General features: G+C 37.4%; 1 protein-coding gene across 2 annotated transcripts in view; it reads right to left on the bottom strand.

The window, feature by feature from the left end:
- Window positions 1–396: 396 nt before the first annotated feature.
- ZNF277 (zinc finger protein 277) overlaps window positions 397–14,761 on the bottom strand; it is a 41,432-nt gene continuing 27,067 nt past the window's right edge. For both annotated transcript variants that reach the window (XM_053944097.1, XM_053944099.1), the window contains 8 exons: window positions 14,585–14,676; window positions 13,109–13,219; window positions 11,160–11,292; window positions 5,232–5,299; window positions 3,965–4,061; window positions 3,400–3,442; window positions 1,091–1,265; window positions 397–741 (listed from right to left, as the gene is read on the bottom strand). In XM_053944097.1, the coding sequence (XP_053800072.1) occupies window positions 549–741; window positions 1,091–1,265; window positions 3,400–3,442; window positions 3,965–4,061; window positions 5,232–5,299; window positions 11,160–11,292; window positions 13,109–13,219; window positions 14,585–14,676 (912 nt within the window). In that variant the 3' untranslated portion in view covers window positions 397–548. The remainder of the gene's footprint in view (window positions 742–1,090; window positions 1,266–3,399; window positions 3,443–3,964; window positions 4,062–5,231; window positions 5,300–11,159; window positions 11,293–13,108; window positions 13,220–14,584; window positions 14,677–14,761) is intronic.

Below are 14,761 nucleotides of genomic sequence, written 5' to 3'. Positions count from 1 at the left end.
AGCTAGTTTTGAGAATAGGCACCATATGTTTTAAATACTGATGATTAATAATAGAGATATACAGATTTATTTTTATTTTTCAAAAGTTCTAAGGTAAAAATGAGCAAGATTTCCTTCACACACCAGATCAAGAATTACATTTTCTGTCTGCTCTCTAACAGCAATAACACACAGAAGATTTCTCACTGGCTTTACACATTGTCTCAGTTGTTCTCACCTTTCACAAGGTGGCCTTAAAATAAAACTCATATTCTGATTCATTCGGGAAAAATTTTAAAAAGATGAAAAATTTGTAAATAACACTAACGCACAAAGGATATTTGAAGATCCTAGCAGAAAATTGAGCATTCAATTTTAAAATGAAGCTAAAATTTAAAGGAAGATATACCAACAAAGTTAACACTTAAATTTTTATTTAGCATTCACTTTTTAATATTTGTCCCATGATGATAACATTTGTGAGTTTAACTGAATTCCAAAAGTACTGAAATTTTTTTTTGTTTTGTTTTGCAGAAAAAGCATTAAAGGTCATCCACTGTACTTCCAGGTCAAAATTTCTCCTGACTCTTTTTCTCTTTACACAGAAGCTGGTTTAAAACACTGCTCTGTTTGAGAGCTTTTAGACTGGATATATCTTCACTTACAACAGGCACTTCTTCACTTTGATCCTCAGCTTTTGCATCTTCACTGTCTGACAATGTACACAGGAGTGTGTCATTTTCATAGGTAGGAAAATAATACCTGAAAGCAACAAAATATGATTACTAGACAGTCACACATTTTGTTTGAGAGGCTGAGACAAGAATTTTAAAAAGGAAACATGAGCAAGTCTGGTTGTCTGGAATGACAGTAAACAGCACACCCAAAAAATCAACTGCACAGTGCAGGTATGCACAGTGTAGAAGAGTCATAGAGAAGAGCTGTATAGAGATTTCTAATTCTGAGTAGTTCTGAGACCCCTTATTATTTTATCTGGGCCACTAGAGTTAGGGAGCTCAGGGCACTGTTGTATTCGCAAACCCGAAAACTTTCAATTTACTGTTTCATAGAAATTATCAAGTAATGCTGGAAGAAGTGTATTTGCCCTTACTGTGGTTGATCCCATGTAGACCTGGCTGGCAGGAATGCAATGTGTTTGGTCTCTTCCATATGACTTATCAATCCTCCTTTGGATTCAAATTTCTCCTGGCAGTTGTAACAACGACATTGATGGATTTCTCTTCTGATGAAATTCACTAGCTTTACTTGCTGATAGAAGTTCAGACCTGGGAGAGATGGTAGTGAACAAGCACTTGGGCAACGTAAGTCTTAATTTAAAAATGCTTTCTTGGCTTAAGCATAAGGATTGATGAGAGTTTACTGAAGACAGCACTGCCTGCATTCTGTATCTTAGCAAATTAACTGAATACGTGTTTCTTCCTAGCTGCTGGGAAACCAACCCTTCTTTTAGTGCAAAAACTGGAAACATTTTGCTTCCTTTCAGTCTGTCTTTAGGCTTAGTTAAGAGCTTCAGGAGGAGGCAAGTAGGTTGAAGAATATTGGGAAATGAGAGAGGGACTGACTACGGGCACTGTATCCTGGCTTCCCTGGGACAGGCCCAGCAGGTAGACAGGATACATGGTTTGGAATATTCCCTGCCTTCCCTCTGTCTGCCTGAGCACAGTGACTTAAGGGACGGGGGCAGTGGTGACACGTCCCTTTCTGGTGCAGCAGACCTGTCTCCTCTGTGACCGCCTTGCCTTCCCAGGTGTAACAGGTGAGAGCCCCTGCAAGTGGAACCCAATGAGGTTGGGTGATGAGGACAATGGTTCACCCAGCACAGAGGTGCCACTGGGGTTAAGTAAGCCTATGCCCTGCAAAAAAGCTGCTCCCATAAAGAAAAAAAGACAGGTCATTGTCACAGATGGTTCCCTGCTGGAGGGAATGAAGGCCAAAATGCCAACCAGACTCACTTTTAGGGGAAGTCTGCTGCCTCCTTGGGGCACAGGTTAAATGTATGTCAAGAAACCTTCCCACCCTCATGGGTAATTATCTGTTAGTGATTTTTCAGGTGGGCAGTGATGAAGTTGCAACAAGAAGTCCTAGGGCAATCGAGAGTGACTTCAAGGCCTTGGGAAGACTGCTTAAGGGATCAGGAGCACAAGCAGTGTTCCAGTTGCAAGGAATAATGAGGGAAGAAATAGGAAGAGCCAGCAGTTCAACACCTGGTTCCAAGCCTGGTGTCACTGGAAGAATTTGGGGTATTTGGATCATGGGTGTGTCAACACGACCCCAGGCCTGCTGGTGACAGATGGGGTACACCTGTCTCAGAGAGGGAAAGGGATCCTTGCACAGGAGTTAGCAGGGCTCACTGAGACAGTTTCAAACTAGATTTGAAGGGGGTAAGGGATAAAACCAGGCCCGTTAGAGATGAGCCTGGGTCAGGATGTCAGTGTATTATGTTTGACAAAGAGAAGTGCTGGGTCTTGCAACTGGTCACACAGCCCCATGCAGCCTTACAGGCTGGGGGAAGCTGCACAGTGGAAGAGGACCTGGGGGTGCTGGTGACACAGCTGGACATGAGCCAGCAATGCCCAGGGGCCAAAAGGCCAATGGTATCCTGGCCTGTATCAGCAATCCTGTAGCCAGCAGGACCAGAGCAGGGATTGCCCCCCCTGTTTAGCCTGGAGAAGCGGAGTCTCCAGACTGACTTAATCACTCTCTACAGCTACCTGAAAGGAAGCTGTGGCCAGCTAGGGGTCAGTCTCTTCTTCCCAGTAACAAGTGACAGGGGGAGATTTAAATTGGATATTAAGAAAAATTTCTTCACCAAAAGGCTTGTGAAGCCTTGGTACAGGCTGCTCAGAGAAACAGCTGAATCACCATGCCTAGAGGTATTTAAAATACGTGTAGATGTGGCACTCAGGGACATGGTTTAGTGGGGGACTTGGCAGTGCTGGGTTAATAGCTGGCCTCAATGATCTTCAAGGTCTTCCACAACCTAAATGATTCTACTCTACAGCAGAAAGCAAACATTGGCCAAACAAAGCTCCTAGCTTGCAAGCAAGCATTAACAGGTATAACAATAATAACAACAAAAATAATAATAAAAATAATAATACTTCCAAGTCTCCAGCAGCCAGACCTGGAACTCATAGAGCAGGTACTTATAAAAGCTACTCTGCAAAACAATCAAATGGGTCTAAAGAAAATAGCACACATCCTTGGCAGTAGCAACAGTTCCATAAAAATAAAGTGTTCTTGGCTTGCTTTTGTAAGCTGGCAGAAACAGTTTCCATAATGGAAAAGTTAAATGTCTCTACAAAAATAAAACAGATAAACTTGTTTTCCACTATTCTTATGATGTGGTTTTCTCCACACTAGTGGCAAATGCTGAAAATTACAGCCCCTCTTACTCACCATGCTCTGACTTTATTTTAGGAAAGTGAAATCCATGTGATTTCTGGAGAAAAAAATGGGAAGAAAAAACATCTTATTTTCCACTACCTCTACTTCTACTACTACTCCAAGTTAAAAACAGCTCAGCTTTTCATGGGCTGACACAGACATTCACATATATACACACAAAAATGAATGCATGAAAAAAACCACAGAAGTTTTGGTTCATCAGAAACTTTTGCATTCATATTTAATACTGTTAAATAGTTTACTAAAACTGGAACACAGATGCTAACCATAATAAAATATATTAAATCATGAAAGCACTATGATATCAAAGATGCTATTTCTTTACTGCCTGTAGCAGTCTGTACAGTCAAAAGTAATAGCTAGTCATACTCTTAATGTAAAGCTTGACTTCTCTGCATGTTTTAAACAATAGATACTGGAGATGCATGTAGTACTTTAGTTCTGTGCTGAAGAGGACATTTTAATGCAGCAGCTGATTTGACCTTAATAAAGATGTTACAAACACAATTTTTAATTCCATAGTGATGAAAAAACTGTTATTTAAAAGAAGTCTTACCTGCATGTGAAGATACAGTTTTTCTGTGGTGTCTGCTTGTTGTTCACAAAACAGGCAAACTGCACATGCAGGATGCTCTTCCCAGTCAGACCAATCTCTTATGAATAAAAGTCAAAAATATTCATTTAGTTGTGGAAAGAGAAGAGACTTTTTGAGAAAGGGCAATTCAGATTCTGCTTTCACAACACTAGAAATAAATCCAGAGAAACTGAGTATTTTAAAGGGGTGGAAAAGACAGTGTGGATTTATAGCTGGATACATGATTACAATCTGCTGTAGAGTCTAAAAAAATTACAAATTTGAGAAAAACTGAGCAGTTAATATTGGGTAATTTCTATGCAGACAGGCATTTAATTCTACTTGAAATTGTCTGCACTAATATACAGAATACTAACTTCAATTTCTATCCAGTTTGGCAAGTCATTAAATATTGCTTTCAGTATTTATTTTTCTAAGGTCTTTTGAAATTCTTGTATACATTTCTAATCTTTCAATACACCAGCCAAAGTCATAACCATCAGGCAGAGCTAACTCTAAGTGTTATTTACTTATGAAATATTAATTACTCACTTATGCTACATTTAGACAAGTACACAGATATTTACCAAAACATCCATTTCAATCCTAGTACTGCTGAGAGATAGAACTATTACTGCAACCAGGTAAAGTAAAATTAACCTCAAGTCACAGAGAGAACCAGGAAGATCGGGGACCTTGATACCCATAAATTTCTTCCTGCTTATTCAATTGTCTATGGCCAAGGAAATCACATCTGCAGTGATCTGAAGGCCTGGACCACAGAAGAATGCAGAAGAGGTGGATGTTGCCCTCAGTCAGCACTGCTGAGAAGCTTCCTATGAAATCCTTCTTTAATCTCTAATTATTACCTTTTTATCAAATTTTTTTTCACACAATTTCTTCTTCATACTGACACTTTTGATGCTTATTTTTGATTTTTAAATTTGAGCAAAAGCTGTTCGACTGTTTTCTGGTGCAAAAGTAAATAATGCATTTTATCTACATCATTACAAGCCCAGAAGGCTCTTGTTTGAGCTCTAGGGAAACAAAAAACATGCTTGTGGCTGAAATATGAAGTTTACAGCTCTCATTGCTGAGAAGTGTTTTTAATGAGGACAATTTGGAGTTGATTTGATTGGCTTAAATGAATTTAAACCATGTGCTAACTGTGCACAGCATTTTCCCTGCAACTACTTCAAAAAATAATGGTCCTGCAAGTCTGTGTAATGGGTACATAAATAACTCTTACTCTTCTAGGTTATCTAGTAATTCCCGGTCATCCTCTGACTGCACTTCTTCCCAGGACTTTCCAAATTCCTGGTGGGGAAGAAGAAAAGATAATAAAAAAACATTTCCTGATTCTCATCACACATTGTCACTGAACTGAATGAACATCTCAGAAGTCACAATCAATATCTTATTTTGGATCACTTCAGTATTGCTGTGAGTAAAAGGTACAGCACTGCTTTAGTAAGAATTTTTAAAATAAGAATTATTTTCATCATTTAACAGTCATACTATAGCTGAGAGGAAGATGATTTGGCACAAAGTTCTCAAGAAAACCAGTGCTGCAACACTTCCAAAGTGTTCCTGAGGTGGGTATGTTACCACTATCTCAAGTTTGCCCTCACACTTGTTCAATCCAGTCTGCCTACCTTGCTTATCAAGCAGCATGTGCTGCTTAATGCAGCTGTCCCACCTGAGGCTTCAGCAGGCACAGCTGCACCAGTCAGTGCCTGTGCCTTGTTCAAGGCTGTGCCAGTGAAAACACGGTGTCAACTTAACTACAGAGTGCTCCAGAAAGGCAGTGAGAGCCCGGGTTCTGTTCCTACTTTTACTTTTTGTGTTGTTTATTTATACCTTAAAGACCTTCAGCATGAAGTATATTGCAATACATTTGTGCAGCGTTCAGCACAATGGCAAGCACTCTCAGCATGACTGAGATATAAATAAAAGGCAATAAAAAGCTGAAGGACTCTACTGAAATACCAGCAGTGATCTTTAGCTTGTGCTTTTCTTTCCTGGGATTCTTCTTGTCTTTAAAAATAAACCCAAGCAAACTAACCAGTAATCAGAATCATATTTTTGAACCCATACTTTTGATGGCTGTGGAGGATTCACAAAGATTATAGTTGACAATCTTGTCTCCATAAAAAAAAAAAAAAAAACAGCTAATAAAAAGACAATCCTTTAATTGATTTTATTAAAATATTCCTACTAATAAATATATTTAATAACATCCTTGGTAACAGGTATGATTATTGCCTTTATGGGTGTTTGGAAAAAGAAGGAAAAGATATCCATCATTTAAGAATTTAATGAGAATTTTTAAAGTTGTTAGTGTCTATAAGGAAAATGATAAACAATTGTCCCTAGACAGGTCTAAATGTAATGTCATCGTATATTACAGAATGGAAATTCCGTAATTAATTCAGTGATACTACATGGTAGTGTGTAAGCTCTCAGTGAGAGGGGAGACTCGTTAATGTAAGCCATTAACACCTCTCACCACATGTTCTCCCAGCTGCACACTGGTTTCCTATGTCTGCTAATGTTAACACCTTAATGAGCAGATAGTGGCTCACAACCACTGCAAAATGAAGATGAATGTTCACCATTTTTCCCCTTGCCAGCTCAAAGTATATCAGCATAAGAGAGTATTAAGCTTCACCTTTTAATTGAAGGTGAAAGGGAAAAAACACGCCTGAGCTTCGTTATTGCTGATGTTTTTTATGGTGTTTCTGTGAAGAAGGCAGAGAGGGAGCTTGTAAGATGTCTCTGTTTCCCTCATCTATTTATATTCAGAGGAGGAAAAAAAAAAGGAAAAAGTGAAAAGCTAACCAGGTCTTGTATCACTGGAAAATTGCATGGTGAACGGATAACTAGGAACACTGTGATGAAAGTGCCAAGAGACTGAATCTAAGCAATTGGGTGGAAAAGAGTTCTTTGAAATATCTTTAAAATCCTTCAGGTGGTTATTTTTTTGTTTTGTTTTGGTTTTTTTTTTTTTTTTTTGCTTTTTTTAACACTTTTTCAGTTCTCCAGCTTGATGGGCATCTGGGACCAAGGGTGCCTTTGATAAGTATTCAATTTTCTTTGCTTTTTCATCCAAGATGCAAGAGCTGACAGGAATGATCTCTAGAGATTCCCAAGAAATTCTTAACAAAACCAGAGAAAAAAATGAGACTTGACATTGTTAATAGTTCAAACACTAGAAAATGCATAATTAAAAAAACCCTGAAGACCCTGCTATATATTCAAGAAAAAACAACTTTTTCTTTTAAACACTTTCTCTGTACCTCACAGAGAGGATGATGCTATAGAAAAGTGAGAACATGCAAATGTGTGTGGCTTGATTATTTCCTCTTCCAAAATGTAGTCTAATTGCACAGAGATGAAATGCTTCACTGGTAATTTACCCTTGCAACCTGAGTGCAGTTCTACAGGAAGAAAGTCTGTGTGCCTCACTGAGGCAACACACCCCAGCTTGAAAAAAAGTGCAGAGATGGGAGAAACTAGAAACAGCAGCTGGTATCTCAAGCAGTGTTCCCTAAAGAGCAGTTCCCAAACTACATGCAAATGGAAATCCAAGCCCAAGCAGTTCACAAACTCCAAACATATGTTGATTTCCTCTGCAATTTTTCTCTTGCCCTTCTTCTCACCTGTTTTGCTGTGATCATCTGAGTTTTCTGTTTTATATTGCTGCAGAACTTGAGATGCTCTAACAGGAAGAAGAGATTACCCCAACTGTAGTTACTCCACACTGGATGAATTTCAATATAAAGCATTCCCCAGTTAGGGGATTTTATTAAATCTTGAATCATCACCAACTTAAGAAGGGTTTCCCTTTACTATCTTACATAATACACACCGTGTAAATCAAAAGAGGCTAAATATAAGAAGTGGCTCCCATAATAATAATAATCATCATCATCATCATCATCATCATCATCATCATCATCATCATCATCATCATCATCATCATCATCATCTTCCACTGCTCCCCAACAGATAATAGTGACAACCTAGAGCTTGGCAATAAGGAGAAAACGTCTTTTTATTTTTGAGGAAAATAAAGGCTTTATGAAACAAGTTTTCTAGTATGTAGCAGGTACCATTTCTCAGCTGCCTAGTTGAGTTACAAGTGTATTAATTCACTGATCCTACATACTGTAGACACATGCCATTAATCAATTTGAAAATAGACATCTGGGCTTCCTACAGAGGACACTCTATACCTAAAAGTGCTGCTGGTAACAATCAGGTAAATACAGAAAGGAAGGCCTTGTCAGTCTGGGTTTGCCTCAGTTCCTCTGGGAATAAGAGAGTTTTAATACTGCCTTCTGTTCTTTTATGGCCTCCAGCAGGCACCACAGATTACAAAGTTCTTCCCTCTCCATTTTTACTTGGCTCTTTGTGCACAGTGTGCCATGGGGCCACAGGACAATACATACAGAGAAACAAGGAAATTAGGTTGGAAGATTTTTTTTGAAGAAAAGAAAAACAAGGAATTCTACATCTATATATCATGGATACATTGTTGCTGAGTTCTTTGCACTCCAGTACCAGTTTATCTCTCTGAATTAACACTTCAAGCCATTCTGTAGGATTGGTATAATCTTCCACACTTCCACAATACAGACAAAAGACCTCTAAATCCACTGGAGAATCATTTCAGATACGATATGTAAAACATGTTTGTGTCTTTGAAACTATATAAGCCCCTGGGCATTCAGAGTAATGTGAAGCACAGACCTCTAACACTCATTGATAAAAATGAGTAAATCTTGATGGTATACATTAAAAAAAAAATTCTGGTAAGTTGTAAAGGTGTTAGGGGAGAGGAAGCAAAATCACTACATTGAGCCATTAAAAAAAGCAGATCTTGTATAACATCTAGAATTTACTGAATATAGATGCATCTTGAAAAAAATCCATCTTATCACATTTAATATAATCTACTGTAGAGCGTGTATGTGCTCTACAGAGTATTTCCTCCTTATAATGTAAAGGCCAATCTACTGAACTCCTAGTGAAGAAACTGAGGTTCTTCCTTTTAGTCTTCCTGTCCCTATGCAGAAAAAAAGGGGTTGTCAAAGGGTGTTTGGAAAGCAAACTCTTTCCATTATGTAGGAACATTCCTAAAAATTTCCTGTGTACAAACATTTTATAGTGAACTATGTTATAAGTGTTTAAGACAGTTTTTTAGTCTGCTTTCATTTTAAAAAAAAATATTTCTTTAAAAGAAGAAATGTCAGAAATTCTGCTGTGGGTATAGTCTGAAGGATCAGAAAGGCTGAGCAGAAACAGTCCCCTGAGTAGACTATAGTGTGGACAACTGAAAATGTGTGGAAAGACAACATGGCTGTAGCAGAGCACGTAGAGCATGACAGAATTGTGATCATTCAAGTATGTCCCAGAAGATGTACTGGCACAGATCTTGCATACGCAGTACCCACTGCCCAATTTTAAACATTTTGGTGGTTTGATGTAGCTTATTTGAGTTTAATTTATTATTGTCTATAATTTCAAGAACAAGAAAGAATACATGTCTGAGTGATGCTACTCAGTGACCAATACCTGAGCTGGTTCAGGCTGGCACGTGAAGACACCCTGCCACGTCCTGGCCAGAATCCCAGCTGCAGGCAAAGGGGACCAAGGCCCTGACTGTGAAACAGTTTGCATGGTCTGTGGCCACGCAAGCAGCATCACTCAAACCATGCCTGCATGTGGGTCAGGAGGCACACAGACCACAGATCATTGATCATTCTCAGGTGACAGGCATAAGCAAGGCCACCAGTTTTGGAGCAGCTGGAGAAAAGTGGTTAGGTATGTGAATATTAGCCTTGCTGTTATATTTACTTTGGCATATTCTGCTTATTAACATGACACAGCCATTGTGTCTGTATTCATGTTATGACCTCCCTGCATGTCTCAAATTTCTCAAGTAGTACTTCACGGTTCTCAGAGATTCTGGGTAGTCATCTAGCTCAGTTTCGTGATCTAAGACGGAACAGATTAAAATGTCAACAATGAAGGCAAATGAGAGATAAAAGATAATTTCAATAGTTCTGAAAACATAATATTACATGCAGGACAAGCAGAGAAGGACAATATTATGTGCAGGACAAGCAGAAGGAACTATTAAAATCACTTAAAACAATTACATTAAATTAAAATCTGTTAACTTCCAAAGGAGAAGTAAATGCTCAGTTCTGCTGAGGATCTAAAAACATCTACCCTACATAGCTTCACAACTTTTTCCTCACTGTCCAGCAAATACAGGTCAGTTTTCAAAATTGTGAAATCTGAATATTTAGGAAAAAAAGCCCCAGGTCTCAGATCATTGATCTTTGGAAGAATAATATAAAATATCACCAAGGGAACTCATTCTGTCTTGGGTAGAAGGGACTTGGCAGAGCATTAAACATACAAATTTTTGTCCTCAGTATTAAAGTAACACCCATGGAGAGAAATTAAAAGGAAAGAGTAGGTAAAACAGTCAAGAATGCCTATTTATAACCTGGATATTAGCACATGTAGAAGGCACAAAGACTACTTCAGGTGAACTATAGTTATTTCTAGGACAGTACATAGCAGCTTTTGAAGCAGTTCCTATATTCATAAGTTGAAGGCAGCAAATGACAATCTGGTACATACACATGCACACACTCAGAGGTCTGAGATAAAAAAAATATTTAGTAACATACACCTACCTGGAAGCTAAAAACTAACTGTTTTTCTTTCATCTCCGTGTCTTTCATTTTCCTCCTCTTTGCATTTAATTTACCCTCTGAAGAGCACTTCCAGCTTAAGCTTTGTAGAAAAGGAGCTCAAAGCCAACTTGTTTTAAGTTAGACCTCCATTTACTTAATTGCTCTATCTCACTTTCCCTTCTGTTTTTAAAGCAGAGACTGAGCACTAATGACATGATGATTAGTGTCTCTTCAAGCTACACTCTAGCATCTCTCAAAATCAAATCTCAACAAAAAATGTTTACTAGTGCTTAGTTTGACAATTATCCAGAATATCATAGCATAAATGAGCATACTTCTTAAGGATCCTTCACTTGATTTTTGACCTTTATACTAATTGCTAGTTTGGATTTATTCACTTTTAACTAGATAATGTCTGTATCTCTTTAGTCAATTTGCTAATTATTCATAGAACTACTTACCAAGTAATTAATGATATAAAATTTGTCATATTCTTTATTTTTGGCATTGATTCTGCGATGCTGCTTCTTTCTCATGTGATCTTTAAGTGTGTTTTTGTCTCTGAAGACTTTTTCACAGTATAAACACTGCAAGCTAAGATAAAAAGGTAAACAGGTCAACATGTTAAACTGAAAATAGTACAAAATAATAAACTTAAATAAGCTGGAGTTATATATCATAAGATTAACCTAAGCATGTCAGAGCAAACTAATAGAAACAGAAAGCTTATTTGAAAAAAAAAAAAAAGACAAGATAATCTTAGATCACGGTACAGTCAATCAAACAGAAATAACAATGAGAAAAAATGAAAAATATAGCTAACAAAAATTTTTACTGTTTGCCCCATATGCAAAGTGGGAGAAAAGTCTGAGTACCCAAAGTAGGCACAGAAAGGCTGCTGATTGCTCACTGTGTGAGCTCTGTAACTCAGCATGGACTTACACTGACATCCAATCCATCTGTAATTGTTTCTTTGTAATTCAGATTGAAAAAAACTAAACTGTGAACATACTACTTTTCTTTTGAAACAATTTATGTTAGCTAAACAGAAAGTTTTTACATCAACAGGGAGGGTAAATGAAAGTTTGCCAGGGTGGTCAATGGGTTTTGAAATCCTAAGTAGTAAAATTCTGTAAAAAAATTCATATCCACACACAGAGAGAAGTATATATAATTCACAGATAAACATACATACCCATAGGTACATGCATATATGTACACAGACAGGAAAGTATTATTTAGGTGCATATACACATTACTCAAGAAGGTGAAAACATTCATTAACAACTGAGAATTTTACCACAGTAAAATTCCAGAGCAATTCAAACAAAACAGAAGTATATGCACTGACTTAAATCAGCATCATAAAACTGTTGTGGTTCCAGATTCCCCTCTGATGTTTTGTGTGGAACAGGAATTCAGGATTCTCAGTATCATTCTGCCTTTCAAAACATTTAAGAAGTTTTGAGTTCTCCCTATGCCTGCAGACTTCAAATCAAGATTGCCTTGCTGGTGAATCATAGGTCTGATGCCAGAATACATCTATGAATTTTAATATCTGCTTTGTTTCACCTGCTAACAGCAAAGTGCTTGCTCTACTTGAGAAAGGCATTCCCACGAAAAGTATGGAAGGCTTTCTGTCAGCATGCATAATGTAGTCTTATTTGCCTGAAACAAGATTTTTCTCCTCTAGTACTATTCTACTAGCATAGCTAATATGTCTATCCTTAGCTGTAGGGTGAGTGGCCTTTCACTACTCTGGACACAATTTCAGCATATGCATTAACTACAAAGAGGATCAGCTTTGAGAAAACTCCCTCTATCTGAAAGCCTCAGGTCCTACTGATAAACAGTAGAGCTGCAAATTATCAGTGAGCATGGTAATTCAGTGCATTAGGCAACACCAACGATAAAAGAAAAGGCATTCTTAATATGTCTTCATTTCTGGGAAAAGTTAACATGTATCTATCTCCTTCTGCTCTGGGTTTACTCTCTAAGCAGTACAAAAGGGAGAGACAGAACATCCCAAGTAATGGTATATGGAGGCAAATGAAGACTGGAACAAGGTCTCTGTACTCAGTGATTAAAGAGATGTTTAGCAAAAAGTTTGTCATGATGAGAAAGAGCATTATTGCTAACAGTTATGAGAAGAAGGCATGTGCTATTATTGATGTCAACCTGTGCAACACATAACTGAAACAGGGCACTTGACTTCATGCTATTAACTGCTAGGAATTAGCTTTCAGTAAGTCAACAAAAAGACTTCTAAGAGGACTCACAATAAATTCTTTGCTCTCTTTGCTTCTTCTTAACTAGCCACAAATGTGGAATTCATTTTTACCTACTATTTCCAAGTCAAAAGAAATACAACCCAAGTTTATTGAAAACAAACAAACAAAACTCTACTTACTTGTCAAGCTTCCCCTGTAATACAGCCAAAAACTCATAGCAGTTCACAATGTTATCTGGCAGCCCAATGTTAAAGGCATGCTCTCTTGCCATATGATTGAGAAGAACAGATCTACAAAAGACATTCAAATAGAGTGTTACATATTTTTGCCTATATATAAGAATTATTCAATTACTGATTTAAAATACAGCAATGGCTCTAAAACTGTATAAAAGCCAAAGTTAAATAAACAGTAATAGTCTTGCTGCCACTGCTAGGAAAAAAAAAAAAACAATTTAATTGAAACAGGAAGTTTTTCATTTTCAGCTCTGTTGAATGTTCAGTAACATTGCAACTGCTCTATCCACATGCATGAAATATAATCCTTTAAATGAAAATTACAGTATAGTTTATTTTGACCCTCACTGTTAGCAAAGATCATTCATTACCCTGTATAAGCAAATCATATTTCACACAACCCTCTTGAGAAACATTCTAAACAGCCATTTGTCAGACATCTCTATGCTGGTTAGCAGAGCAGAAATTCTTGGATGCAATGTGCTTTTACATCAATATTGCTTCACGCAGCACTAGCGACATGAATGGCACTCAAAAGTGTACACAAATAAACATAATGGGCATTCATAAAATATATTCTTCTGACAGAGATATACTGGTTAATTCCTTAGGTGCCCAGCTTCTCTATATGCCTCAGCTTCTGCTTTTGGGGATTAAAGAAATATCTGAATGTTGACACTTGCTTTTACCATTGCCCAGGCATGATTTTCAAACATGCACTCTGCCTGTCAGACTCAAGAGGAAGCAGAGGAGGAAGTTCCTCTACTGTCACCAAGCAGTAGAGAGGGACACTCATCGAACATTGGGATGACCTGCAGGAATATGACCCTGGTGCTTCTACCCTTCCAGATTAGCAGAACTACCCATGCAAACAGACTTAGCCTCTCCAATTGAAACTGATTTACTCTGAAAAAACAAAGTTTCTTTGGAGTATGCACTTCAATGCAATTCTTGCCTGCACTTGACTGATGCTGTAAAGTCCTCTGTTCTCACTCTAATTTTCCTCTCCTCTTTTTCATTGGATATTCAAATTCACACTAGCTAGGTAAGCTTTAAATAAGAAAATGTACAACTGGATAAAAAAAATTTGTAAACATCACACTGGCTTACACAGCTGTCCTTGTCACTAAAGCAGCCAAAAAAAAAAATTTGTCTTTAAAATGGTTCATTCAACTCCAGCATACCATATAGTAGAAATAATTGCACTGGAATAAATAAAAAAGTTTGAGAAGTAGGACAGCAGCTATTTAAAATGGCACTTCAGTTGAAAGAAATATGTAAACTATACCTTAAAGTTAATTCTACCTTCTGAGTCCTACCATTATGCATTAACTCGTTCAATAACATTGAAAACATAAATAAAGATGCTGAGTAGGTATCAAAAAAATAAAACAAAAGCAAACAGGGCAATAAACAAACCTGTTTCCTGTGAATTCTTGATCACAGAACATACACATACTATGAAAACTTGTGTCATATCTCTCTTGTTGTTGCTGTTCTAGAATTTCTCTCTATGAAGAGGAACAGATATAGTTATTCAGACAAAACCATAATAATAAAATCATTCCATCACATAAGTTTATTATACATATTTAT

The sequence above is a fragment of the Vidua chalybeata genome, chromosome 5 (assembly GCF_026979565.1).
Source record: "Vidua chalybeata isolate OUT-0048 chromosome 5, bVidCha1 merged haplotype, whole genome shotgun sequence".
NCBI classification, from domain to species: domain Eukaryota; kingdom Metazoa; phylum Chordata; class Aves; order Passeriformes; family Viduidae; genus Vidua; species Vidua chalybeata.
This window is presented reverse-complemented; position numbering and strand designations above follow the sequence as displayed.